Source organism: Rhipicephalus sanguineus, chromosome 8 (assembly GCF_013339695.2).
Source record: "Rhipicephalus sanguineus isolate Rsan-2018 chromosome 8, BIME_Rsan_1.4, whole genome shotgun sequence".
NCBI lineage: Eukaryota > Metazoa > Arthropoda > Arachnida > Ixodida > Ixodidae > Rhipicephalus > Rhipicephalus sanguineus.
The window spans coordinates 84,380,393-84,408,278 of NC_051183.1; the positions used below are offsets into that span (position 1 = coordinate 84,380,393).

A 27,886-nucleotide genomic window follows, 5' to 3' on the forward strand; every position below is an offset into this window, starting at 1 on the left:
GACCTGCCACGCTGGTCTAGTGATGATGGTGCTCTGCTACTGAGCCGCAAGTCACGGGATCGAATGCCGGCCGCGGCGGCCGCATTTTTGACGGAGGCGAAAATGCTTGAGGCCCGTCTGCATATATTAAGGTGCACGTTAAAGAACCCCAGGCGGCCGAAATTTCTTGGGCCCTCCACTACGGCGTCTCTCATGGTTAGAATCGTGACTTTGGGACGTTCAACCGCAATAATTGTAATTATAAATACTGATGTGTTATGCTCCAATCCGACTTTTCGTTAGTTTTGTGGGGATGCCGCAGGAAGTGGAGGTATAAAACGAAAATGGGCTATCTTGTGATTTATCCAAGGCAGCGTACCTTCACTATAATGTTTATCCGTAATTAAACGACTTTCGAGAGGATAAAAATAAAACTGTATTGATGTAGCCAATGCACTGTGCACCTGCCGTCGAAACAGAATATGCCAAAGATCGTTTGTAGCACCAATACTGAATACCTATATTACTATGTGCGCATCTATATCTTTTTGAATTGTGTCGAATAATGAATTGGGGAAGAAGCGCAGGAGAAGGTTTTCATGAGAAAATATAGTGTTCCAATGATGGATCTTTTTAGTAATCGTGTGTAGATGAATGCAGTCCACGCTGCTTGGTTGGGGAGATGTCGCAGTAAATTCATCAGAAATTGAAACTCTTTTTAGACGCTCCACTATCTTCAGTAGTTTATAAGTTTGCAAGCTACATGAAAGCCTATTGGGCAGATTAGGTGAATTTTATTTTGTGATTTATTGATTGTTACCGTATTTTCGTGGCGAAGTATAATTGAAGCAGAGGTTATCATAGGAATAAGACAACCCGAAGAGCATGGTGGAGGGTTATACATCACTTATGAGTTGCCTCAGAATGATGAAACGCAATAGGCAAACTTTTTTGCGGCCTTTTAGGGGAAAAATCAGCAGATACCACTCATTATGAGAATCGATGTCACGCGAAGCAGTAAGCGATTAGTGACCTATACCGAAATATTTTATTGCATTGAGTCAATCGTTGCGACTTCGGCCGACTTCTTTGTGCATTTTGAGTAGTTATGAGTATATCACGGGCAGGCATGCGGTGAGGAACATTTTTTGGGGCGTGGTAGACTGGAGGAGTGGAGCACTTGCTCAAGGCCTTGACAATTTGAGGAAATCACCTATTTTGAGGAAAGTATATTTTTTTGAGGAAGCAACAATTTGGGTTAGGGGGCTCCTAGGGCCCCCTTTGCACTGCCTACGGGATTTATCGTCGGCTTACCAAGCACGTCGACTACACTGACGCCCAAAGGGTATCATATGTTCCGACGTGACATCGGTACTCACCTTAGCGCGCAGATGCCAGTTTTAGCGAAATGAACTGCACACTACGGTGCGATGATGGGCACGTCTTAAAAAGCGGTTTTGCCCTATTCCTCCGGGTTAAGCAATGGTTGAACACAGATTGTCGAGTCGTGGGAGTGAATATGTAATGTTTATTACATTGTTACAAACGCCGTTAACGACCGCTGCAACCACAGTTGACTTTGCCAAGACATATTCAACACGCGAACAGCCAGTCACACATTAGAAATTTGAACGCCAGAGCATTAAGGAGCCCCTGTTGCAGAAAAGACCCCGTTGTTGTCGGCGAGTGAAAAATCTCGACAGATGCACAGAATAAATTTCAGGTTCCCAGCCAGAATCGAACCCAGGCATCCTTTTTGGCAGTCAGGTATTCTACGACAAGCCACCACAGATCTTCAAACTGCTTTAGAAAAAGACCCTAAGCAGGTGTGATATTGAGAAAACGTTAACTGTAGTTGCAGTGTTGGCTATCCACTCATATAAAAATGTAATAAGCATTACATATCTACTTCTACGCATCGGCGAGATATTCAAGCGTTGCTCGAATCACCAAGCAGTACGCTGACGAATGCTCCTATGGTATGCACGTAATCGCACCGTACCATGCGCTTAATTTCGAAACAACTGACTTTTTTGCTGTGTCGCCACACCATGAGGTACCCTTTGAAGACCAGTGTAGTCGATATGCCTGGTAAGCCCACGATAGGCACACAACTACAGTTGAACCCCGCAAAACGAAAGCCCTCAAGAACGAAATTCTCGCGGCAACGAAGAAATCTGGCGTCCACGGCGAACGTCCATCGAGTTCGATGCATCTGCCCCCTGTCGACAGTGAAGAGGTTTTAAATAGCGCTCCCGCAAAAACAGAAGTTTCAGGTATTTATCCGCAATATTTTTTTCAATTCATGTGCTAGTTGAGAACCCAGAAGTTTGAGAATTGCAGCACCGTTCATTCGGCAAATTGGGCGGCCTTGCCGGACACGGAAGCGGGTGCTTCGTGGGCCAGCAGCACTGACCTGCAACCATTATCTGAATCATGGAACACGCTTCGACGTGTCGATGAAACAATACCAGACGCTCCTGAACTGCACGCTTTTTTTGTCGGCTGACACCGACCTGATCATGCACAAAGAGTTCAGCGATGACTCTATCAACAAAAGTGTGCGAAAGGAATATGAGAGTCACGACGAGAGTGAGGAAAGCAACAAAACGCAAGAAAGACATGTAAGTTCGCGAGAAGTTCTTGATGCTTTTGACATCATTCGCATTTTCCTTGGCGCCCACGAGGACGACGAAGCAATGCAAAACTTATTAAGCTGCGAGGCTCGAGTGGTCAATTTTAGCATTTATTGAGATGTAATTTTAAAAATTAAAAATGCACGCATCTCTTCGAAAGTATTACTTGTCGCGACAAGCCAGGGTACTTGTTTGCTACCTCGTGCGTCTTCGGGGCATTTTCTTGAGCTTCTGCTATGCCTGCCACCAAACTAAGCACCGAAGATGATAATCTAAAACTTCAGGGAACGAGGACTATATTTACACTTCTTTACACGTAGCTTTTATCAAAATGCCGAATGCATCAATTTCTTGGAACCCAGTATATGTTGTAGCTAGGTTGGGGAGTTATTTACTCTTTCGTGCTTCGTCCAGATAAGCGTTTGATCTACTTTTTCTGGAGAACGCGAAAAGCGGAAACATCAAATCCTCCTCTGAATGCAATTAATGCATGACATGGGAACGCATAGATCCTAGTCGTGGAAACACCATTTCCTACGAGCTGGATTGATTACTGTTGAACACGATGAAGCGGTTGTGATTACCGGTCCCTGGGGTTGCCTATTTTGGGGCCAAGGGTAAATGCCTTCGTAAATCGATTTTATACGCGCATTGAAAAAAAACATAAAGGGTTCAGATAATATCAGTTACTCACTGCTGATTGAATGGCCTTTTGAGCGTAAGCCAACGAAATAGAGTTTACGCCTACGGGAAGTGCGTCTCAAGCGCATAGTGCGAAGAAATAAAGCACAGTATGAAAGCGTCCAAGGAGCGTAGTACGAACTTTGGTGCTACGCTCACCGCAAACTCCTAAGCTCGGCACAACTTACAAGCTTGCCACATGTGCTTTAGAGCGTGACAACAATGCTCGTATCTTCGGCAAAGCCGCTTACAGAGGTGATGCCCTGCATGAAGCAAAGCCGCAAGATGGCCTCCGGCCCGCGAATGGTTGGGCGAGTTTGTACTGATCCAGTCTCGTCTTGTCCAGTTCTTCTTGTGTAGTTTGTGTGTTTTGCGCTTTCAAGTACCTTCCTGCTTCTTTTAGATGCGAGGCATCTTATGGCGGAGTTCAATCCGGTGGTCGTGGTCGTGGTGGTGATGGTGTGCGGTGTGATCACCCTTGCTGCGCATGCGCAAACCCTCTCCCCACACCTCCTCTCCACTCTCTCTCCCCTCCCCCTTTCCGCTCCCCCTTTTCCACGCCTCATTCTCTCCTGCGATGAGTAGGCAGCAGCGACGCCTCCGGCGTCTTGACGCGGCACGAGCGGCCCATGGCCGCCTCTGCTTCTGTGGCTCTAGACGCGGGGCGCAGGTGCTCTCCTTCCCTCGCTGAATAATCTCACGACGACACCAATGGCGTAGACTGCAGAGAGGCTCAGGCTAACCATCTCCCCGCTGCTTCGCATCCACACATGATTCCCTTTAGCGGGAGATGGTGCTTTTTTTATTTTCGCATAATTGGAATGCAGTTAGCGAAACACCATACGTACAATCCTTTCGGATTTGCTTGTACAATTTTTTAACTCCCACCTTGACCAGGCGTAACGTCAAAGACTACTGTGCCGATGGTCATGAACGTCCGTTGTCATGATCGCGGAGATGTGGTACGAGGCGCAAACATTTCTGTCTACAAGCCAAAGGTCCCCGTGCCTGCCCAACAAGGGGGCACCGTGTGCAAATTGCATTATTAGCATCGAACAAGGTTGCAACAAGTATCACACGTACTATGTTCCTTCTAAGGGTGCGTCCTACCAGGGAATTAACTAAACGTTTGGTCGTCTTTGTATTTCCCTAGCGTCTTCAAGTATGCCACCATTTGTGTAGCGCAGCCCTGTTCTCATTTGCGTTTGTACGTGGCCAACACATTGACTTTATTCGACATCACATCCATAGCGTACAGATTCGTCAATGCCACGAGCGTCTTGCTGTCGCGGCCATCTGCGTAAGTCGTGTATTTCAGTCCATGGTGTCCAGAGACTGCTCAAAAACCTGTGCTGAATCATTGGCTTCCATAGCACCGCGTGGGCCATAGTGTGGTCTATGTTATCTTACACCGCCTCGACATCTCTGGGAGTTCGTAAATGAAATCAGGTAATATACTTAGGCGAAAGCCTTAAATTAATCATCAGATGGCGGCCTTGGAAGCCACGGCGTCTGCTACACGAACCCACGTTACCTTATAAAAATCGGTTAAAAGTCAAGCTACAAGGAGGAATCGAAACCAGGTATTCCTTGTGGCGGTCAGGTATTCTGCCACAGAGCCAAACAGCCACAGCTCCGCTCCGGAAGAAGACCCTCTACACTGGTAATGTCGGAGAAGGAGTCGCGTTAACCAATGCGATATCACTTGGCGGAAGCGTAGAATGGCGCCGGTTGTGACGCCACGTCAAGTGCTAACGTATGCGCGGTTGTAAGTTCCCAGCCCATAAAAAAGTGCCTGAGCTATAATTTCATCATTATCATCGGCCACTACGTCAATAAAGTGCGCGAGTACTCACGTGTCCTTCCAAGCTCTCATGACTGTGACGAAATTGTCACAACAGATGGCTTTCGCCTTTCAGTCCTCTAAGGCGAATGCAACAAGGACCATGCCAGTTCTTGAAATTTGGTTGGCATGGAAGCCAAGAGTCTGTGCATGCACGTAAGAAAATGTAGCAATGGTCGACTTGGTTGGCTTAACAGAGTCTCTTAAGGTATGTACAGCGAGGGACAGACTGACACTTTCATAGCGTACAGAAACAATCATATCGTGTACAGTACATGCACAATTGCTCATTCAGATTCGAAGCATTCGTGAAAATGGCCGCTATCATTCAGGAATACAGGCACCGCTTGGGGAAAATTTTATTGTATTCAGCCCAATAACGATATGAAGCATCCTTGAACAGGGTATGTCCTCTTGAACTATCCTGTTGGTGAAAGAAAATGTTCAGGTGAGCGATAAGATTTCTAATCCTTCCCTTATTATATTTGTAGTACTTCTTTAACACTAAGCTGCAGTTTGCCGAAGACATAAGCCTGCAGCTTTGCACCTCTATATTTCTTTCTGACGTAGAGTGCCCGCTATCTAATTCTGACTTTTTAGACGGCATCAGAGATTCTCATATGCGATTTATGCATTCTGATCCAATGAAGTCTTTCATGAATTAACAAATTATTGTGTGCCCACGAAACTGTGACCGGTATCATCCAATCAGAGAGGTTATTTTCCAAGTCGCCTCATAGCATATCTTCAGAAAACACTTCAGCGAATAAAAGAGATTTTGATACTAGAAACATAAACTGTGTTAATTTAACCAATCCGCTGTAAGCTTACTTTTGTGACAGAATATACGTAAAATTGATTTTAAGGTTAGCAAATCCAAATCGCTTGTCTTAGTACTGCTTCTGTTTTGCGCAAAAATGTGCTAGTAAGTGGATGCTTATTGACCATTTGCCTCAGAAAAACCTGGCAATTTGGTGTAGCTATTCGTCTGGAGAACATTCTTGCTTGCCTGAGTAGTTTAGATCTTCTACAAATGTGTAACTTACAGGTCAATGTGTAACTCAAAAGTTTAGTTTTTGACATATTAAAATACATGTAATCGTGTAACTTTTTGCAGCAGCATTACAGGCTTCATTTACCCCTGCCAGGTGACAGGTTGTTATATTGTGTAAAATAATGTCTTTTTGAACTTGTGCGCGCATCAGCATTCACAGACAAAAGTTTTGTGTAAACGGGGCCTTTTCGGGAATTCATGTACACGTCATGAGTCTACGCTTGTTCGTTGCAAAAGAGGTGTCACCCTAAAAAAGAGCACTTTACATTGCTTTTGAAGCGTTGTTTTCGCAGCGATGTTTTGTTTATACCGCAGAAAAATTTATAAATGTGCAGCTTTGGTGAATGTGTCAATAAAGCATATGCTTACTCGTTGAGTTTTTTAGCATGGATGAATTAGAAGCTTTCATTAGCTCGGAAAGGAGAAAATAAAAGTACTTGGAAGGGATACAAAGTTTTCTAAGGAAATGCCTCATTAATACGTAATACAAGTGCTCGAAGTTTTACTGGCGCTTCAGGACAGAGGCTTAATTTCAAAACCTCATAGCTCTTAAAGACGGCTGCTAATCTTCACATATAAACACTTGAAAGTTGTAAAATTCGAGTTCCCACGCCGTCGAATATGGATTTTCTGAAGGAATAGTGCATGGGCAAAATTACTTCAAGCTTTATCACTGAGAATGTGCCTTCATCGGTTGCATATTGCCTTCGCATACGGCAGCTACTGTAGCCAGAATGCGGTAGCCATTGTGAAGACTATCACAATAAACCTCAACATTTGCTGCATTGTTTGCAGGAGTCTCCAAATCGAGCAATAAACAAATTTACATGAATATGGAGTTGCAGTGTCACAGAATTTATCTAAATGAAAGTTCTGTACCGACAACAATCAGTAAAATACATTCACAGCGTGTAAGCTGCGTGGGTCGCAGTAGTATAGGTCGGAAAGCTTGAAGTTATGGCAATTCCAACATTTTTCGTCAATCCGGCAGGAGTTTGCTCGAATGCATTTCTACCAGCGTTTGCACAAAATAGGAAAATAACGCGCAGCTAACTGACAAGGCAGCGCGCGCGATATATGCAAGAGAAGGGTAAACGAATCAGAATTGCTTAACGAAGACATGGTACTTCGCATCTTTAACATAACATGGCGCAGAAAAATTCAACTGCAAAGGTGTAACTTTTTTTGCAAGCTGATCCGTGAACAAGGTACGTACTCCGACCGGGTCTTGGTCTTGGAGGGGAAACTCCACCTGTGTGGTAATGCGCAAAGTAATAAATATCAAAGCATTAAAGATGTAACATTTCTCAAAACAACATAATTTCACTTGTACAGAGCGTCTTTATGCACAACTGACCCGACTATAGCATCGCGGTGACGCGCTTTTAAAGGGAGGCGAATGCCACACCCGCTCTTTGCAGGCAACGAAGATGGTGTGCGCTGACGGTCTCGCGGAACGAGACTCTGACCACACAAGAAGACGTCTTTTGTGATTTTTTCCTATGCTGCTGCATCAAACGGGCTCTTTGCTCTTCTGCAAAATGTCTTGGTCGTCCGTTTACGGTGCACCGCGACAATATTATAGTTCAACAAATTGCGTCGGCGGGTGGCTGGTGTGATTCCATAGCGTTTCTTTTTTATTCGCGCGAAACGACACCACAAGACAGAAGACAGGACAAAACACTACTCTCAACTGACATCAATATTGCGTCACTCCACTTTTTATACAGAACAGCTACCAGAAGAACACGAGAAGTGTACACCATGCGCAGCAACCACCGCAACGTGATTAACAGAGCGCAGTCATCATACCGAATACAAAATGAACATTCAGTGCTAAACCAACATTAAAGAAGGAACACTGATGCACTGTGAACCGAATGACTGTACGAAAAAAGCTTCCTCTAATTCTCGGGCGGTAGTGTCACTGCTGTTCTTTATAATAGGTCTGTCTAAATAAAGCTCGGCAATTCCACTTTTTGCAGTGTTGAGCTACCTGAAGATAGCGGTCGCTCATAGTCTCTAAGGCACTCATTAACATAATGGCCTGACTGACCTACATCTATTCTTTAAAACAAATGCCTTTTTAATGAAAGTTTCACAATTGCACATTTTGCAGCATGGAGCCGAATGAAAACCTCTGCCTATAAGAAGGAATCTCTCTTGTTGACTAAGACGCTTATTAACACAGTGGCCTGACTGACCTACATAAACTTTGCAACAAGAGAATGGAATCTGGTAGACCACACCAACGCTGCATTCTTCAAACTTCAGGTGCTTCTTTTCACATTCCGGTTTATCATTTTCTTTGCAAATACAGATGCACAACAATGACAGGTTCCTGGGTAGAAAATAACATTGCAACTTCGTACCTAGCAGAGACATTCTTAATATTGGGGGCACCTCAGTGGCAATAAGGCACAGCTACAGGTATTCCTTTCTCTGTATCACTCTTGCATCTCTGGCAGTTGCCTTTCAGCTTCTGAAGCAAAACTTCAGAGACTGACGTCACTACTACACTCAGGTAACGCGCCTCCTGCAATCTCTTAAACTGCACACTGAAGCTCTTGTTCGCAGTGTGATGGCACGATTTCAATAAGGAGGATTCCAGACACGCCAATCAATGGCGCGTTTCACAAGGTTTGAGTGCGCAGGTTCACAATGCAAAAGACCATTACGTGCCACTGGCGAGTATATCCAGCAGGTGTGACGCGCTTGTCAGGAGAGCTGTAGATCTAGGAATTTCAATTTACCATACTTTGTGAGCTCATGTGTCAAACCTAAACCTTTGACATTGTCAGTGAACACAGTCAGCTACTGTGACAGAGCCTTTAATTTTCACTGCTTAATTTCCGGTGTACCTTTTAAAAAAAAATCACAGCATATCCACGGGGTGAATGATGATGAGTGGGGCGAAGCTACGGAGGGAATCATCTGTAAACCGTGAAACTCTTCCGTGAAATGCGCCCAGTACATAATATAAAGAGTGTGAAACATCGTGTATATATTAAACATCAAACTTTTATTGTACCGTTGGTTTACGTGGTCCCTTCATTATCACTTGTGATCGGTGAAATTCAAGGAAGAAGTCCGCTCCCGAGCGAAAGAGCGCCAAGAGCGACCGCATTCCCCGCTCGCCCTGTGCGAATTAAAGGCAAGGCTAGAGGGAAGACAGGACGCGCGTTCCACGACGCGAGGTCGGTAGCATGCCCAACGAAAGCCAACGGAACGCGATCGTGCAAGTGCTCCGGCTTCGCATCGCCTCATGGTTCCATTTAGCGTCCCAAAACCAAATATATTGCTCAAGGTGTGCCTTGCGTTTTTCGTAGAAATAATTTCTTTATCATGTACATTAAGACGAAAAGTTGAAAGCTCACTAGAGTGTATCGCCCGCAAAGTATGTCTTTTAGTGTGATTTAACTCTCGTACGGCAGGGTCCTCGCGCCGTTGCCGGTCCACCTCGCCCGTTGACGATCGGGCGAGGTGGCTACATACAACTACTACTACTACACTTTAAGAAAAAAATCTGGCGTTCTTTCGTTCTGCTTTTACAAAACATCTGGCGTCTTTCGTTGGTTTATTTCATCAATCAACGGCGTTTTGAACAAAATTTTTATTGTTTAATCACGCACAGGAGAAATCTCACCAGGCACTACCTTGGAGGTAAACAATGGCTGCTAATGGGAATGAGAGACAGAAGAAGTCGGCTTTTAGCTAACACTTACACTTCTACTTCTACTAACGTTTCCTACTGGAACATGCCAATGGCTGCTAATGGGGAATGAGAGACAGAAGAATTCGGCTTTTAGTTAACGCGCACGCTGCGAATTTTCTATTGCTCAACAACGCACAGGAGAAATCTCCCACCGGCCCCGCCTTGGAGGTCAAAGCGTAAGACTTGTTGCGGACTACTACGATGACGACGACTACAAGGGACGAACGGGTGCCGCCTTAAGGAGCTTCGCCCCTAAAACTCTAGGGTTGTAGTACATGTCTTGTGTAAATGTACTGTGACTCATTTTTTCGACTGAGCAGTTTTGCTTAACTTATGCCCTTTGCTCGCGGTACTGGAACTTTCGATCATGCACAGAAATGCAAGGCATACCGAGGACACATATTCCATTCACATTCACACCGATGTGGCTGTAGTTCGGGCCTCTCTGTCTTAGCGAAGGCAGAGATGCCTCCTTGTTTATCTAGAAACGGGGATTTAAGATCATTTGAAGATCAGCAGTGATATCCCTTGCAGAATGAGAGGTTAATTCCTCTGGCTTTTCCCGTTTAAACAGCCTTCCAAAATTTACAATACACAGGCGTAACAACTGTGTCGAATGCGAGCATAATAAATCAATGCAAACGATTCGGACAGAACATGTCTTCTTCGTTTTTAGAGTACGCCACTCTCTTCTTAGGCCCTTAACAATCCATGTGATTTTATCCCCCTCCTCACTGTATGGTAGCATCTGGAAAATTCTTACCCTGAACTGGGTTACACCCATATCTTTTGCTCCTTCCTGTTTCCATCCTTGCTCATAGACATGCGTGCTGTTCTTCAGCATTCGCTCCATGTGTTCATATTAGTAAGGAAACCAGACGCTTACGCATCCTTTGGCGCGTAGGTATTAATAATACTGACGCGCCAAATTTGATTAGCAAGCTGAAAATTCAGAATTCTTGCGTATTCCTAAATTATATTTTACATAACTGCATACTGCGTTCGGAACAGACACACCGTCCCCGTTTTTCATTATTAATCACTGGTGTTTTAATTTGTGCTCGTCGCTCCATCATTTTCGATAGAAAACACCGCCGCCGTGCCTTGCCAGTCAGTTGTCATGGCACCGCCGAAGTATTTGTGCTTGGTTCGCGATTGCACAGATGTTGGGAAATCCCTAAAAAGCGGATGGCTTAGCCTGGAGCGAGAAGTACCGTAGCACACGCAGCGTCATTTGCGATGCACTTGTACGATAAATCAATGATTTATATACTTGCAAAGCTTCTTGCGAAGACATTGTGAAACAGAATATATGTTGTCAATTGTGCTCTCAATTGGATGAAGAAACGTGTACACGATTATACGTACTTGGAGGTCGCTGAGGAACACGCGGTGGTACGCGCGGAGGTGCTGCGAAACGTAAATCATGGGGTTAGTGCGATAGAAGCATTTTATGAAGTAATAGACTTTGAGGCAAACATTCATCTTTTTGTAATGCCCTATCGACGGTTCTTAAGGACATATAAATGATGATGATGACGATTACTCTAGATTGTGCCTGTTTTTGCACACCATCTAATGTTTCCTCTGAGTTACAGTACACATGGCGTAGTGCTGCTAGAATTGTCGCTCCTGTAGCCTCAAGACCGGCGCGGAATGGAAGCAACAGGTAAAGCCATAAACACCTAAAAATTGAGTTCTTTTACGCATTCTGGTGAAGCTTCTTTAGTCATGATGTTTTACAAGCACCCAGGTTTCTTGTCATTTACGGGCGCTTACGAACAATTCGTAAAATACGATGGGCTTCGTGTAGCGAATTTTTATAGCTAATTTTTATGGTCAGAGACTGACATAAAGTGTTGAATCTTGAGGCTTCAAGGCAAGCAAACACAGGTTGTACAAAATTGCATGGCAAGCCTTTCCGGGCTAAAAACAGGCCAGCTCCCTGTCAATACGCATATTACGCCAAGTGGTATTAGTGCTTGTATATGTATACGGTGAACACATCCGCTATAGTTCAGTGTCAAAGTTTCCTGCTTGGTACAATAGAAGATGCAGCCTTGTCTTTTAGATGTGTCGCCAAGCACATAACCATCGTGAGGCACGTTGCTCTAGCAACACTGCGCTAATGTCACTAGGCCTTGGGGGAATAAATAACCAACTTTTTTTAGGAACGAAACTAGAGTCCCGAAAAGAAAGTGTTAACCGAAAATGTTATAGTTAATGCGTTTATGAAAGAGATATGCACTTTTAGGGAAACATCCTTATTTAGAAAGAACATCTGAATGCCTAGTTCGTGTTCTTACACCTATATTATACGGCCTAGGATCAGAGAACGATTGTGCATTGATATATAATAAGTTGACACTAATCATGAAAAAGCCTTACTGTAGTAAACCAATTACAGTAAACTCTCACTTGTACGAACGTCGGTTTAACGAATATTTCAGAATAACGAACTTTTAGAAAATCCCCGGCCATTTTTCTTATGCATTCTATGCAAAAATCTTTCAGTTAAACGAATTTCAGAATACTGAATTTTTCAGTTGAACGAACTTGATCCGCGGACCCAAGCTCATTTTTTAAACCAATTCAACGAAGTTTTGTGCACTGCAGCACTGGCATAGCCGATGCGAGCCGCCACTAAATCGCCCATCCATCGGCGGCGGCGCGACATCGCTTGTGCATGCAGCGCCGCCGAGGCAAAGCGGCCGTGCGGGTGACGAAAGCGAGCCACGTGCGCATCAGTTCGCCCCTTCTTCTTTTGTCTGTCTCATCGGCATCATCGGTATTGTGCGGACATGTTCATTTCGGGAAACAACAGCTGGACGTTGACAGTGGTGCTTCATTTGAGGACTATGTGCAGTGTGACAGTGATCTTGTCACATGTGAGAACTATCTGATTTGGAAATTGTTTCGAGTGTTCGTCCGGAACCAGAAGAAGAAGAGTGCGACGAGGAAGTCGTAACGGCTGAGGCAGGTTCAAATCCTGTAACTCTAGCCGACACGGTAGAGTCGTAGAGTATGTTAGAAAGTTGCGAGACTTCGTGTCTCAGCAACAAGCTGCGCCAGAGGCAGTGCACAGAAACGTAGACTCTCTGGAAAGCTTTGTCTCTTCTTGCGCTTTAAGGGCACCAGTCCAAATGGAAATTACAGATTTCTTTTCAAAATAAATTGCATTTCACACTTTTGACTCTAATGTCTGCTGTGCCCAATGCTGTTCCATATTCTAGTGAATATTCACTTTAGTGAACTTTCAGTTAAGTGAACTATTTCCTTGGGTCCCTTGAAGTTCACTCAATTGAGAGTTCACTGTATTTCATTTTTTTTTCAGCCACCTTGTTGGTGAATTGCCAGCTTCTCTTACGGCACAAGAAAGCCGATGGACTCGACTTGCAATAGTATCATTTCATTTCATACAAACCAACTGTAAGCAAATTTACCTTTTGTGTAACATTTATTACATAATGTTTCGAACGATATACGAACCGCTCTTCATTTCCCAAGCAGAAAGCATAACAGACACGTTAAGAGGCCTCACCGACACTATTTTGAACTGCTGAGCAATAATCAGTCAACAATATGCCTGAGCTCTATCACAAAATAGTAGCATCTTCTGGCATTTTGAATAAGGTGCGCCAGAGTCTCATTACAAGAGAGATAGCTGTCACGTGATATGACACGAACCTGATGCACCGTAAGTGCTGTCACCTGTCGGCAAGGAAGTACGAAGCCAATCTTTTACATTTTCGAGAGATGCTTGGTGATAGCTTTAAGATACCTATAAAAAACTCGCTGCCATGTGCAGACGGAAAGAAACGCGGAACGCCACACTTTTAAGTGAACTGCTGGAGGCTGAGAAACATGACTTTGTAATAACGTGTGCCCGCTACTCTCATCGGAGAATTATTAGTAGACCACGGTGTATCCAGCATTTTTCTTCCTCTTTTCGATTCAAATAACACTATTGGCAGACAGAGGTAGACGAGCCTGACGACAAAAAAATGCCGTTTGTGACTTTCCACGGATTCTACGAGCTCTGATAACCTTGTTTTGGTTCGAGATGAATCACATGTACCATCTAGCAAATGTTTGACAATGTTTTCGCTGGACTGACCCTATGAATCTGCCCCGTATACCTTGATGACGTAGTTCTCTAAAAAAACTTTAACATTTGTTAAGAGTGGTCGTATTACCTCGTCATACATTTCAATAGCAAAAGCGTCAATTTGGTATCAAGAGCTAGAGATTCTCGAACATGTCGTAAGCGCCAGAAAAATTCAACCTTATCCCGGCTACGGCAAGCTCACTGTCGTAGCCCTTTTTTCAGCGCAAGCTGTATAGAAGGCCGTGTGCCGTAGAACGTCGTGCGCACTTCTTATTTCCGTGACGGAAATATGAAAGTGAAGCCTTGGTGGACCCCGGCATAGAACACTTTCGTGTTAAAATCAGGATCCAAGCAAGAATGGAACCCAAGCATTCGGCGCGACTATTAGGTATTCTACCACAGAGCCACGCCAGGTCTTCAAACTGCTTTGGAAAAAGACCCTATGCAGGCGTAATGTCGGTGCAATATGCTGACTATTTGCAGTGCGGGGTATTTATTTATATACCGAAGCACTAAACATTACATATTTACTCCTAGCATACAGGCGTCATGTCGGGTTAACGTCAATTGTGGGTCCATTGTTGGCTCCCCTTTTATTACAGTCCAATAAACATTACATTTGCATTAATATGATTCAGCGGGCTATATTCAAGCGTTGCTAGACCCCGGAAGAATACGCTAACGAGGTTTACGTATGATATTCACATCATCACACCCTAAAGTGCACTTCGTTTTGATAATACTGACGTCTACGCTCTAAGGTGTGTGCTTACGTTACGTCAGATCATAAGTTACCCTTTAAATGCCAGTGCAGTCAACGTTCCTGGTAAGCCCACGATGTGGATGCAACTACTACACTTACAAAAACAAATCTCGACCCGCCTCTTAGCGCTTGGCTCAGAGCCAAGACATGCAGCATAGACAATTAGTCGCTGACTGCTTCGCATGAAACCGATTCCCACAAGGCGTGAGGTCTGCCGATTTTTTTGTTGCGATTTTTCTGTGGCCTTCGTATACGCATATATATATATATATATATATATATATATATATATATATATATATATATATATATATATATATATATATATATATATATATATATATAATAACAGAACGTGATTGCGACGGCAAAACTCGCCTAATGTGTCCAGATAATTTCGATCGCAATGAAAGTAGCTGTATTCCATGAGGCTTATGCATCGCTTGATGTATAACTTTCTTCGTATTTATTTAACGCCTCCTTGATTTGTGAACATGGGAGGCTTCATTCATCAAAGGGCAGTTACAAAACTGAGTGGCAGGGGGTTCTGAGACGTGGGACGAAATAAAAAAAGAAAATATGTTTGCTTACATTTAGGCTTACTTTAAAAAACCATGGCTTTGAGATTCATCCAGCGTCTCCCATTACAGCATCCCTTACAATCATATGATACTTTTTGGCACGTAAAACCCCATAAATGTTTATCAAAGCATTCACAATCTGCGTTTCTAGCAGCGTAATACTTTAAATACAACATGATTTAATTTTATGGCGTATTAAACTCCACTGTGGGAGCAGGAGGGAGCGAGAATACCTACTCTGACTCGATCCGGGCTTTAATTGACGATTAGGGTTTGGTGCAGGACCATGAGGTATACGTCTAATCCCTGAAAATCAAATGACAGACGTTTTTGTTCTCATCACAAAAGCAATTGTACTTTGATATTAAGACAAACTTCCAGTGGGCAGAATTTTAAACGTTTTCAGTTTAACGCGTCACTAAAGTAAAACCATTACTCACTTTAAACTGACAAATTACAATCATGTGTTTGTGTCGCCATTCTACGCAAACTCGTGTACCAGATGCGAGCCACCACAAAAACACTGTCGCTACCCTGTGGCCACATTCACGCTGCATGCGACCTGATTCTAGGATTACACGCTTGGGAGCAGCACAATTACAGTGCGCAAGCGCTACGCCACGTGGCATTTTTTTTTTCATATTTCGCGGGCTTTCTATGCAACACGGAAAAAAGGACAATGTGAGACGTATCTTACAGGAAGCAATTCAGTCGGTGGTTTGTGAAGGTGCGCTAGAATTCTGCTTTCCTGCTTTGAGTCTTCAGCCAATAATCAAATACTTAGGTTAGCTAATGCGCAAATAAAGGCTTAGTACCTATAGCTTAGTGGCAATAGGATGCGAGCGGCTCAATTCCCTTCCGACGTGCCTTTCATTCTTCAGTTCTTCGCCCAAGTGGAACAGCCTATACTAGTCGGATACAACTTAATAAAGCAGAAGAGGACACGCCCCCATGACCGAAGCATGACCACCCATTGCTTCCGTGGCTCGGCAGTACGACTCTTGACGCCAATCACATGTAGGAAAGTACGAATGTACGCGCCCATTGGTGCATGCTCATATTCATCCGTATTTGACGAGGAATGCCGTTGCCTTGTAAAATTGTACACGTCTAGAGTTTTCTGCCGCTGGTGTGGAGAAAGTCCTACATTGTACCACATTACCTGAGGTTGCTCACGACAGGCCCCAAGCTTCACAGACACAGAGATCACGCCAACAGACACGTTGCATTACTGTGAGGCGCGAATTTCCAGCATGACCGGGACGACCAGCGAGCGCTGATTGATCAGGTTGAACGGGCAGATAAGGTCATCGGGATCCTTAACTATGCATCACTCGACCCAAGTGATTACTATTGTCATCATGTCAGGAACATCGTCATGGCCAACTCATCACATCGTGCAGGGCTTCACTTCTGCTTTGGTTGACCGGTATATTCTCAGAAAATTTGAACTAGAACGCTTTTATATATATATGTGCAAGAAGGAGCATATGCACACTCAGTTTCAATAGTGCTGAAAGTTAGTTCTGTCGTGTGTCCATGTCTCAAAAATGTTTCAGTAGAATACCTGTCACCTCGTTTCTGGAACAGCACACCTTTCCCAATAAGTCGAAGCACAAATTTTTTGTTCTGCTGCTGCATGGTGAAGCATGGACGAACATTTCATCTTTACTATTGGTCATGATGAAAACCTAACCTTTATTGCCTTTGCGACATGTTTAAATATTTAAATTTATGCACACGCACGCTATATGCGTACGTGTTTGTGTGTGCGCGTGCGTGTTGCGTGCGTGCGTGCGTGTGTGTGAGAGATAAAGAAAGACAGTTAAGTACCTGTGTGTGCTTCTCGAGTAAAAAAGGTGGCCCTTGAACCATTCTACAGCCACTCAGCCATTTTATTGTTCCTACACTCCCTTACGTGCTATTTAATCACAAGCAACTTTTCCAAGGAGAACGTCCAGTGGAGGTACGTAATGCACTCAAAGGATCAGTTTCCCCTTTCTTTACTTCACCCATATTTGTCCAGTGCGCTACATATAGGATGCGTTTTGATGCACTCTAACATCGCTATTTCTTTAGCTGATGACTAGCGCCACCTACAGCACATCAAGCAGGCCTCATTCTCAACGTGTGCTAGCCTAGACATTGCTTGCCTTCATGCTACCACGTGCCGACCGCTTTCTCCGGGCAAACGCGTGCTTTGTGTGAAAAACGTCATGGAGAGGAAGAAGTGCAATGTCGGTGTGCATGTGAAATGTTTCAAGGCTTACCGCACCCGCACATCGCATCCGTAATGCCCAGTGTCCTATATGTATAGGACGGCTTGAAAAACAGTCTTTCATTTACCTGGCAGTAAATAAAGCACTTGCGCTTCCTTTTGAGGGTCGAAGTACACTTTTTGTAAAAAAGAATATTTGTTTTGTCATTTTTTACTGAGTTTCTGCATACATGGGTTAATGTGGATGTGAATAGGAATACATAGTGTCGCTTCAGAACAACATCAAAATCATAAGTAACGAAACCTCCATCTGAATATAGGGCTGCACTTTACTTGTATGAGCTGCTTGATATGAAATGGCTTTGCGACAGGGAATGTACACTGGCCGCGGAATGAAATTCCATATGAGGAACAAGATTAAGTTGTAAGACTAATAAAGTTCTAATAACTTGTACGCTAATTTCTCCTCATAAACACGTCATGTCACTACGTATTCAGCTACTATAGGTGATGTTGACTCTCATGTAAGTGTACAAACGAATATTGTACTGATGCGACAAATCTAATTACTGTGGACACAAAGTTATATGCGTTACATTCAATGAGCTCCGTACATACGGTTTATCTTACGATTTACAATGTAATGCATAAACCCGAGTAAATACGTACCCTGAGCAGGTGTCGGTGGGAGAGGCATATTTAATCTATCATTTGGGTTTCTCGATGGTCCAAGAAGGCTGTAAATCGGTTCGTTCGCTAACGCATACAGAAGAAAGAATCAGGCCCAGAGCGCAAAATATTTCGAGGCGAAAAATATGCATGATAATCGGTTACTTCAAATTCATGCCACGAAACCTTTATCTGAGTTCCTTCTTACTGAGTCCTAGTACCACGTATGTGGCGTCCGTAACGGCGTTGCGTACTTAACAGCGCCGCGTTTGGCATAAAGCGCGTGGCAAGAACTTCTGCTCCTCGGCTATATGCCGAACGTGGCGTTCTTAAGTATGTAGCATCGTTATGGACTCTAGGTACGCCATACTAAATTTCAGTGTTCACGGAAGTTTCAGCTGAACTCCTTAGCAATCACTACACAAACGAAATCTGGAAACACATGTGGTCTGCTGGAGGATCCGAACGTGAAAATGTTGCGCACAGTGTAAGCGTGTGTATGTGTTTTTGCGTCTGCTTATGTGCATGCGCTCGCGTGTGCATCTTCAACTATTTTGCAGCCATTCCTTCATAATTTATCGTTTCTCCACTCTCTCTCTCATGTAATCTTTCAAATACAATCAACTTGTTGATGAAGAACGTGCAGTGCAGATACGTTATTAACCTAACAGCATATCCGTTCTTATTTGGATATACATGTCAATAGGAGAACAAAACATTGCTTTTGAGCACCACATATGTTGTCAATCACGCAACTTATTCTGCAAACAATGGAGCGCCTGAATAATGTGAATACTTATTATTACAAGGTTTGAAACGCACAACGCGATTTGGCATGCACAACGCTCACGGAATAAAACGTACTATCAGTAGTTTAAGTATAGAAACTAGTGTGAGCACTTTTTCTAGATCACAACGCCATGCAACTTGGAACCCGGCTATGCTAAGTGATATTCACAGTGGTACAAGTGAGCATGAGCCAGTACACCCATGTGACACAAACTATACACGGTGGAAAAAGGTTATGCACATTACTGGCATTAAATTTTGGAGTTTTTTTACCTAGGCAAGGTACAGTCACCGGGGACAAAAAAAAAACTTCACACTAGTTACCGATGACCAGACCAACAAAACCTCAAACAGCATTGGAAATTTGGTCCTTAAAATGCGCTGCTTATTGCCGGTCGGTCCATCTTTAACAGGTAGATCATGCTTGCAACCCTTTTCTTGCCGTGCTGGGTCACAAGAGGCACAGTGTCTCGATCTATATGCTGCGGTATTCTCCATCTTTGCTAGCACATTTCCTGTCGAGCTTGTACATTCGGTTTCTTTTTATATTTAAGATCTAATGCATAAAACCGAGTACTTACGTACCCTTGTTAGGTAGCGGTGGGAGAGGCATATTTATTCTATCTTTCGGATTTCCCGGGTGTCCAGCGAGGGTGTAAATTGGTTCATTTCCTGCCGTATAGAGAAGAAATAATTGAGCGCGGAGAGAGGATTATTTTCAGGCAAAATAACTGCACCACAAGATTGTGCTCAAATCTAGCCCAAGATTCCTTTGCATTCGTAAGCATTTGTATCGTTGTACAGACTACGCATGTATCGGTAATGCATTTCGTTTGGTCACTTCTATTTCCAATGCTCATGACGCTAGCTTTGAGGCAGCCAGCGTTCGCAGACGAGCGCGGTGGATTCGTGTTTGCATGTGCGTGCGTGACATGGTGATTGTTGCTTATTTATAATCGATTATTACAGTAATATAAATGCCGAATAACACTAGGATAATTTCTTTTTGTGGCTATCTAAGGCTTTCCATCGCCATCAATGCTCAATTTCTCGGTCGATGCGATCTCTGTTGTGATGTAGCGTACTTTATTGTGGTGCTTTGAAGTCACTCAACTAGTTTCGTCAGGTATGCACTGTAGTTAAAATAAAAATCTAAAGCAATGATATGATGGACGCATCGAACTTGTGGGGTCAATATTCATTGTCTGAGAATGCAACTACTGCATATCGTGAGAGCTTGGATGGAGGGCTTCGCCGGGCATAAAAGCGCGCGGTTTTATGCCAGTCCGTACTTTGAAGACAACCCGCATAGTACGTTTCGCTGAAGATACATTTTTATCTGGCATTACAAACAGCTGCAGTGCAAATGGTATGCTTTGGAAGCTCAACGAACACCGACAGCCTTAGTTGTTTGCTACGCTGCATTTCTAGGTGCGTGGCAACTGCGACAACGCATATAAGTGCTGCCAGATGTTGTGGAACTAATTCAGCGAATGGCCTTGCAGAAAGACTAAGAACCGAAAACTATGTATAAAACAGAAAATAAGCGATGTATAGGCATCAGTACACAAAAACGGGTATCTTCAGGCAAAAAGAAACAGCAGTCACTGGCCTGCAACTACTCATGCATACTCAACGTTGCTAACCCAGAAGCGTGATACCCAAGTGCACGATAGCGAACATACGCTGTTTTATGTTCCGCCAAACATCACCAAGATAAAAGAGCATGTCTCAGGTAAAGAGCTAGCTAAATCAGGAGCCAAGACACTGCGTCCCCTAAATGCCTTGGTTGACTAGGCTTGGGACCGCAATAATAGGAGTGCTCCGAATTCGGTCGAAAATGGTTTGCTGGAGTGCTCGAAACGCCAGGAGTGGAACATTAAAAAGGTGCCTCAAAGACAAAACTTAAGCAGCATCGGGACAGGAAAACAACTTAAAAATGCAGTAGCGTATCCCAATGCATTGATAAAGCTATGGAGTAAGTGACGTTAAATTTTGGGAGCTAACAACTCTTTTGAGGCACGTTAACCAGGAGATGCCACAAGGGGACCGCTTCAGCGGTTCGCTTCTCCGCAGGCCTTAAGCCTTGAACGAAAATTAGCGCTTGCTGTGTGCATTTTACGCCCCTAACTGTTGTAAGCCATCGTTAACCTGGCTGTTCGTGCGTACTGAAAATGAAGGCCTATGGAGCAGTCCCTGAAGTACCCATACGTTTTGTGTGCGTACGGCTCACTTTCTTTCATGATGAATACCATCATACTTGCTTAAATTCCCGTTCTTTTGTACCTACGTGTCAGGACGTGCTTGGAAACAAGCGCATTGACAAACACGGATCTACTCCCGCATCTTTAACAGTCATGAACGTAAGTAGTTCTGGTTTTCAGACGACCTCCCATTGGAATGTGCCGAGCTGTTCTGTCCTCAGCATAAAGAAATAACATCTGAGCACGAATGGCTAGATCTTGCAGCAGGACGCCCTCACACGAAAAAAGCGATGGTTTGTGTGTTTCATTCGATGAACGAGCCCGTTTTCAAGGAATGCGCCAGAAATGGAATATCAGAGATGGAGGTTGGTTCACTGGCCTCTTAAAAAGTTGGGAACGTCTACTGGCCCGTGGCCGCAGGGTTAACTGTGATCGGAAAATCAGGTGTTTTTCTTTTTCTTTTTACGGGGAGATGCGAAATGACTATGAGCTCTACAGTGATGGTCAAGCTGATTCCGATCACCTTTGCGCTGATTTCACAACCGCTGCCGTGAAAAAAATAGCGGAATGTCTGCTTCCTATTCAGGAGCTGCCGGATTTGCATAATCAGTACCGACTGGCAGCTTATCAGTGTACTTAGTGAGCAGAGAAGTACCCAGAGTTCGCGCTCGGTGGTTTACGAGTGCCCATCTCGAATGGCGACAACAAGATCAACGTAGGCCTGCAGCCACTTCTCAACCCCCGACAACCTTGCGAAAATATTCCGGCATCTGCCGCTGCTCTCTGAGGATGAGAATGGCTGGTGTCACGCGCCTACCAGTAAAATATGAGCGAGCGCTCTTCTCACAGTAAATAACAATATCCCAAATTTCAAAATAGCACGTTTATCGTGTTTCATGATTTAAGCAGTTACAAAATAAAAAAAAATTTAGAGGCGTGCTTTTAGATACCCGCTGCCGTGGTTTTGTGGTTACCGTACTCGACTACTGACCCGAAGGTCGCGGGATTGAATCCCGGCCGCGGCGGCCACATTTCGTTGGAGGTAGAATGCTACAGGCCTATGTGTTTAGATTAAGACGCTCACTAAAAAACCTGAGGTAGTCGAAATTTCTGCAGCCCTCTCGTCTCTCAATATGATATCGTCATTTTGGGGCGTAGGACTCCAACGGCCAATAGTTATAATTATATTGCTATCAAAAACTTTCAAAAACTTTTGCCGGATACTACGCAGCATGCTGATCTCATACATCGCTACCTATTCACTAGTGCAGCATAGCGCAAGGCTTGTGCAGCCTTTTACAAAGGACCGCTGATGGTTCTACGAATGCATCGTCTGCATTGATCTTTCCCTGTAGGGTCATTCCACGCCAAACGTCCCAAACATTGCGCTCGACCCTCTCCAATTTGTATTGTAAAAAAATGTGGACGTTCATATCAGTGCACTATTTGCCCTCGGAAAGTATTTTTTGGAAAAAAAATTTCTTGTCTGTTACAGTGATTTGAATTTTGCCGTAGTGGGTGAAACATAGGTTGCGAAAAAATACTCTAAAAATACAATACTTTACGGAACGCCTTAAATATTTGCTGTTTACTTGAAAAGGAATGTCACTGTCTTATTATCGCCCATTGACCACCACTACTTTGTCTCACGATGTGCTTTGTGGTGATGCAATGCTACAATTCTGCGCCCATTTTGATTATTTTTTAAACATTCTACGAATATTAGAGACAAAGTTGGACTATATCGCATGGCTGGATAGTTGGCAGTAAGCGTGTCAAAAAAGTATTGAAGTCGATGGCCGAGTAGTTTCGAAGTGGAAGGGGCGCAAACATTGAAAAATGTTTGAAAAGCCCCACGTTCAGGCACATGTATAGTGGTGATGCGATCCAAGTAAAAATGCACGCTTGGTCTATTGCGAAGAGTAAACAAAGGAGATTTATTTGTGAAAGTTTAATCGGAGTGTGTTTTGTTTTAGGCGAGAAACAAAAATTTATGTTGAGCGTCCGCGGCGTGCCTGGGTGCGGGCCCGTAAGTCCACTTCACTGCGCCACGACTGTTCCTTGGGGCAACGGAAGTATGCAGCGCCCACGCGGGTGGCACGATCGTGTGCTGCTGTGAGTTTTCACGTTGCTGAAAACTTACAAACAGTGTATATGGCTGGCAGAATGTTTCGGAAGGGCACTAAAGGCTGCCGGTTAGTAGTCGGAGCAGAGAACGATTTCATTGCAAATAGTGCACTGATATGAACGTCCACAATTTTTTAGAATAAAATTGGAGAGGGTCGAGCGTAATGTTTGGGGCGTTTGGCGTGGAATGACCCTGTACAGATATCACTGTGTTCAGTTGAGAAGCACCGATCATCCAAGTTGGGATATACAGCTGCACCACAAAGAGCTTCACTGAATAATTTATTGGCTCAAAATGGCAGTCGTAGTCAAGCCGACGCGGGGCATAAGCGGAAGCTGATTAGTGAAAACTGCTTGAGCATATGCTGGCTTCCAAATAAATACAAGTTATTGATAGCGGGACTGCCTATATCTGATTTTTTTCCTCTTACAGTATTCTGCTCGTAATTCAACATAAATGTCTAGACGTGAAGTTTGGTTGGTATTGCATGCATTATACCCACGGCAAAAGCATAATGCTTCTATATCTATCGCCGGATATTTTGCTCGCCATTTTGCAGGCTTTACCAATGGATTTTGATTTCCATGTATTCAACGTCTACAACTAATAGCAGTTAAGGAAGGAAAACTGACAACCTCCCGTTTTTAGCAAAAAACCACACGGAAATTCACATAGATTTCCTTGTGGCTTATTAAAGCTTCGTGCTACAAACGTGTGGTTTTCAAATTCCCTTCGTCAATCTTTGCACAACCTTGCGGGATTCCGCAGAACCGATTTGATGTAATTAATAGCCGTACGAGGAAGTGCTTCTCAGTTGTCGTTCTCGTCAAAACATTCTCGAGTAACGTTGAGCTCATAATTCATGTAGCTCCCCCCAATAACGGCCACATACAGCTCTAAATGAAAGAAAGAAGGGGAATTTAAGGTTTCGTTCTTCTTTGTTAGACACAACTTCAATGAGAAAAGACAATACCGCCTGCCGGCGCCCAGTTGTCTGTTCGTCCACTTTATTTCTTCACATTTACACCATAATTACTGTAGATGACGTCCCATATGCTTTCGTTGCCTTGATTGCCCGTTGGTTTTCATTGAACTCATGCAACGTTTTCATCTCTGTCTTGCACGCTGATAAAATGCCGGCTAAGTGCAATGGGACCAAGTCCTCTCTTACAGCCTTGGGCTCGCTATAGTTTGTTTTCTTGCATAACAGCGGCCACTTTTCTGATTTCGCATCTACCTACTGCTTCTGTTTCGCTTTACGTGTGAAAATTAAAGAAAGGAAATACATACCCGGATTCAACGCAAGTATGTACGTGGGCACATGTTCTATCATGAACACAAGAACAAATATGCGCAGAAGGAACAGAACGTTTTGACGAAACGCTGGTTTCATAATTTATTTCCTGAAAAGCAAGCACACAGTATGTTTATATCCAGGATCTTTCATAATTTTATCGAGAAAGCATATGCGAAAAGCACACATTTAACTTCATAATTGAAAGGTACTTCGTCCTATTCTCTTTGCCTTTATTTCTTGCCCTTAGGCTAGGACACTGTGTTCATTCATAGCACAAAATTCTCACTTACTAGGTCGAGCTGGAAAAAAGCACCTCATTTCTAAATCAAAAGTATTAGGGCAATTTACTGTTAACCATACAGAGCAATGTGTCTTTGTGAAGTGTAGCTGGAGGTTTGCTGCCAGTTCAAACTGCTTACGCAAATATGTAGAGTTCATGCACAGAAAACGCTTTCATCTCGGAACTAAAACTGGCGGGTAAACCATGAGGCAGTGTTTTATGTAGATGTGCAACGTTCGTTTGACACGTACTCAAATACGACGTTCTTTTGCTGCAGCCGCTGCCGCGAAATGTTCCCACGAAAGGTAAAGATATTGAAATGATGTGTACGCACTAAACGCGTGTTAGATCAAAAAGGATTTAAAGTTTCACGGAATAGGCGCACACTGCTTCTCTTACATGGTATCAAAGATCACTACCTGTCGATCAGTCTCAAGACCTACCCGTAGCTACCGGTTAACATTAATTTATTTGATATATTCAGTCATAGTATGACGCTTTTGAGGCAGCCCTTAGCGTTTTAGGCATCGTTCCGCTCCTCGAAATCTTCGCTGATGATGTCTTTGACGCCTTGTTGTAAGCCGCAAAGAGAAAAGGGTGAACAGGAGGGGCATGCGGAACCATCATCCTCCGCTGTTTCGCCTTAGACCTTCAAGCGTTGCCCAACAAAATCCTCACCACTCCTACTCATCGACTCATTTCATTCGTCGACCAGAGGAAACTATGAGGGCATGTATATTATTCATTTCCAAAGAAAAATTTACGGATTCCCTGTAAACAGCAAAAGAGTTTTAATGGACTCCTCAAGTATTCCTGGCCTTGTTTGTGTTTATGCTAATGTCAATGTGATGTCAGACAGAATGGCATAGAAATGAGAATGAATAGTAGAGCATAATAGGCTCATGGAAGCTTAAACAGTATGCACGTATTCACGGAAGGCTCTACCACCCCGACCAGCTCCACCGGCGCCACCGTCATCCCATCACGACACATCAACCTCACTTACAAATTTGTCACGTGAGTACATCAACTTGTTCGGAGCTCGGTGCCCTGCGAGGTGCCGCCGATTATATCAAACAACCGCCGGTTAATTGATGGGCAGTGTTCTGAGACTCAAAGGTGGCTCTACAATGTCTTTCGTCGGCACTCCTTCGCGTCGTACGAACAACTTGTGTGTTAGATACGAGAAATGCTGCACTATGCAATTTAAAAAGGACACAACCTTGTGTTTCAGTGGATACCAAGTCATTGCGGCATCTCCGGCAACGACCTCGCCGATGAAGCTGCCACAAATGCACACGTAAAACAAACCTTGTTTCTACACCGTTATCCAGGATTGACGCGGCTCGACACCTAAATAAGCTGACGCAGAACATGACACTGCAAAAGTGGCAAACAACACAGTTCTCTAGACACATCTCTGCGACTGCGGCTACTATCTTGTCTTGCTCTGGAGGAAGATAAAGCGATATCCCGTCTGCGTCTGAGTGTAGCATTCACCAGTGCCTGCTCATTCAAAATCGAGATGGCTGACAAGGCCGAGTGCAACGACTGTGCCGTTGATGAAACGATTGAGCACCTTTTTTGTTACTACCCGACATACGCAAACGAGAGGCTTCACCTCCACACTGCACTAGATCAACTGTACGGAAGCGCTTTCACTGTCCCGAAGATATTGGGACCATGGGGCTGCCCATCACAGTTCCGAAAGGCAACGAAAGCGCTGTTGCGTTTTCTCAAGGATGCCGGACTGATTTGCCGTTTGTGATGTCAAACGCGGAAGCGTTACGCCGGCTGAACAGTGACTTTTCTCTCCACATCTGTCACTTTCTTTCCCCCTCCCCTGTTCCCCAGAGCAGGCTAGCCTACCGGTCTCAGCTCTGGTTAACATACCTGCCTTTCTTCTGTTCTTATTCTCTCGCTCTCTCTCTCTAAACATACCGGTCACCCACTGCGATAGTGCAGTGGTTACAGACTTGATTCTATCCAGCGACATTTGGGCCAGCAAGACTGCTGGCCCAAATGTCGCTGGATAGAATCAAGTCTGTGGCGGCCGCATTTTGATGGAAGCAAAACGTTAGAGGCTCATGAGCTTACATTTAGGTCACGTTAATGAACCCAGTTGATGGATACTTTCAGACACCTGCACTACGGCGTTTCTCATAATTATATCCCGGTTTAGAAACGTACCAACCCAGTAATTGTTAATAATCAACATAGAAATCATTATTTATTCTGGTCTCATTTGTTGACGCTCGCCTACATATTACCCAAAAGCACAGCATTTGAGGTTAGTGTCTGTGGCAGAGAAAATTGCTGCTGCGGTGCGAGTTGTCACCGGGCTAACGTCAGAAAGATATACTTCCCAAGGATTGCATTTTACGCCGTATTATTATACCAAGAAAGGAAATTTTATAGACATGGTTTAGTACTAGTGACATAACCATACGCAGAAGGTGAGGTATAATGGAACAAATATTTGAACTTAGGGCTTAAGCCTTATTTCTTGCCCGCCATTTATTTGTTATCCCGATTGACAAAGCACAGGATCTTTACACGTTCTCAAGTACTACTCGATCAGTGTTTCTAAATTTTTCTTAGCCTTCAATGGCCCATTGCTAATGACGCGCCTGAACAGCTTCAACTGATGGTTGCGCAGGTCCAAGCAGTTTAGTGTTTGGCGATGTTTGAGAAAGATGTTTACGTCCGCCAGCAAGTTGGTACGACACCGAGTGTCGACCATAGTGTCTCGTTCCGTGCTGGTAAATCATTGAAAAGTCATATCAGTTACTAAAAATTATGAAATGAAAAACCCAGCACCACTGATTCCGATCATTTGACATTACCAAATCACAATTACACTTACCCTTCCCTAAACCGCTGCCAAGAACCAAGCAAATACTATGAACTCAGTAGAAGCCGTAGTGTGGGCAACCTGATG

At 43.9% G+C, this 27,886-nt stretch overlaps 1 protein-coding gene across 1 annotated transcript; it reads right to left on the minus strand.

Moving 5' to 3' along the window:
* Positions 1-5,470: 5,470 nt before the first annotated feature.
* LOC119402869 (uncharacterized) lies at positions 5,471-27,886 on the minus strand. The gene is made up of 8 exons (XM_037669916.1): positions 27,812-27,886; positions 24,659-24,771; positions 19,622-19,708; positions 18,248-18,334; positions 15,598-15,666; positions 11,277-11,318; positions 7,410-7,445; positions 5,471-5,563 (listed from the first exon to the last, which is right to left on the minus strand). Exons 2-8 carry the CDS (start codon positions 24,759-24,761, stop codon positions 5,559-5,561), a joined length of 429 nt encoding a protein of 142 aa, XP_037525844.1. The 5' UTR covers positions 24,762-24,771; positions 27,812-27,886; the 3' UTR covers positions 5,471-5,558.

Excerpts from the sequence above, each read along its gene's own strand:
- LOC119402869 (XM_037669916.1), bottom strand. The coding sequence starts at position 24,761 with ATGAAACCAGCGTTTCGTCAAAACGTTCTGTTCCTTCTGCGCATATTT. Across the intron at positions 18,335-19,621 it reads CCCACCGCTACCTAACAAGG|CGAACGAACCGATTTACAGC; the intron begins GTACGTAAGTAC and ends TGTATGCGTTAG. Across the intron at positions 11,319-15,597 it reads AAAGCCCGGATCGAGTCAGA|CACCTCCGCGCGTACCACCG; the intron begins GTAGGTATTCTC and ends TACGTTTCGCAG.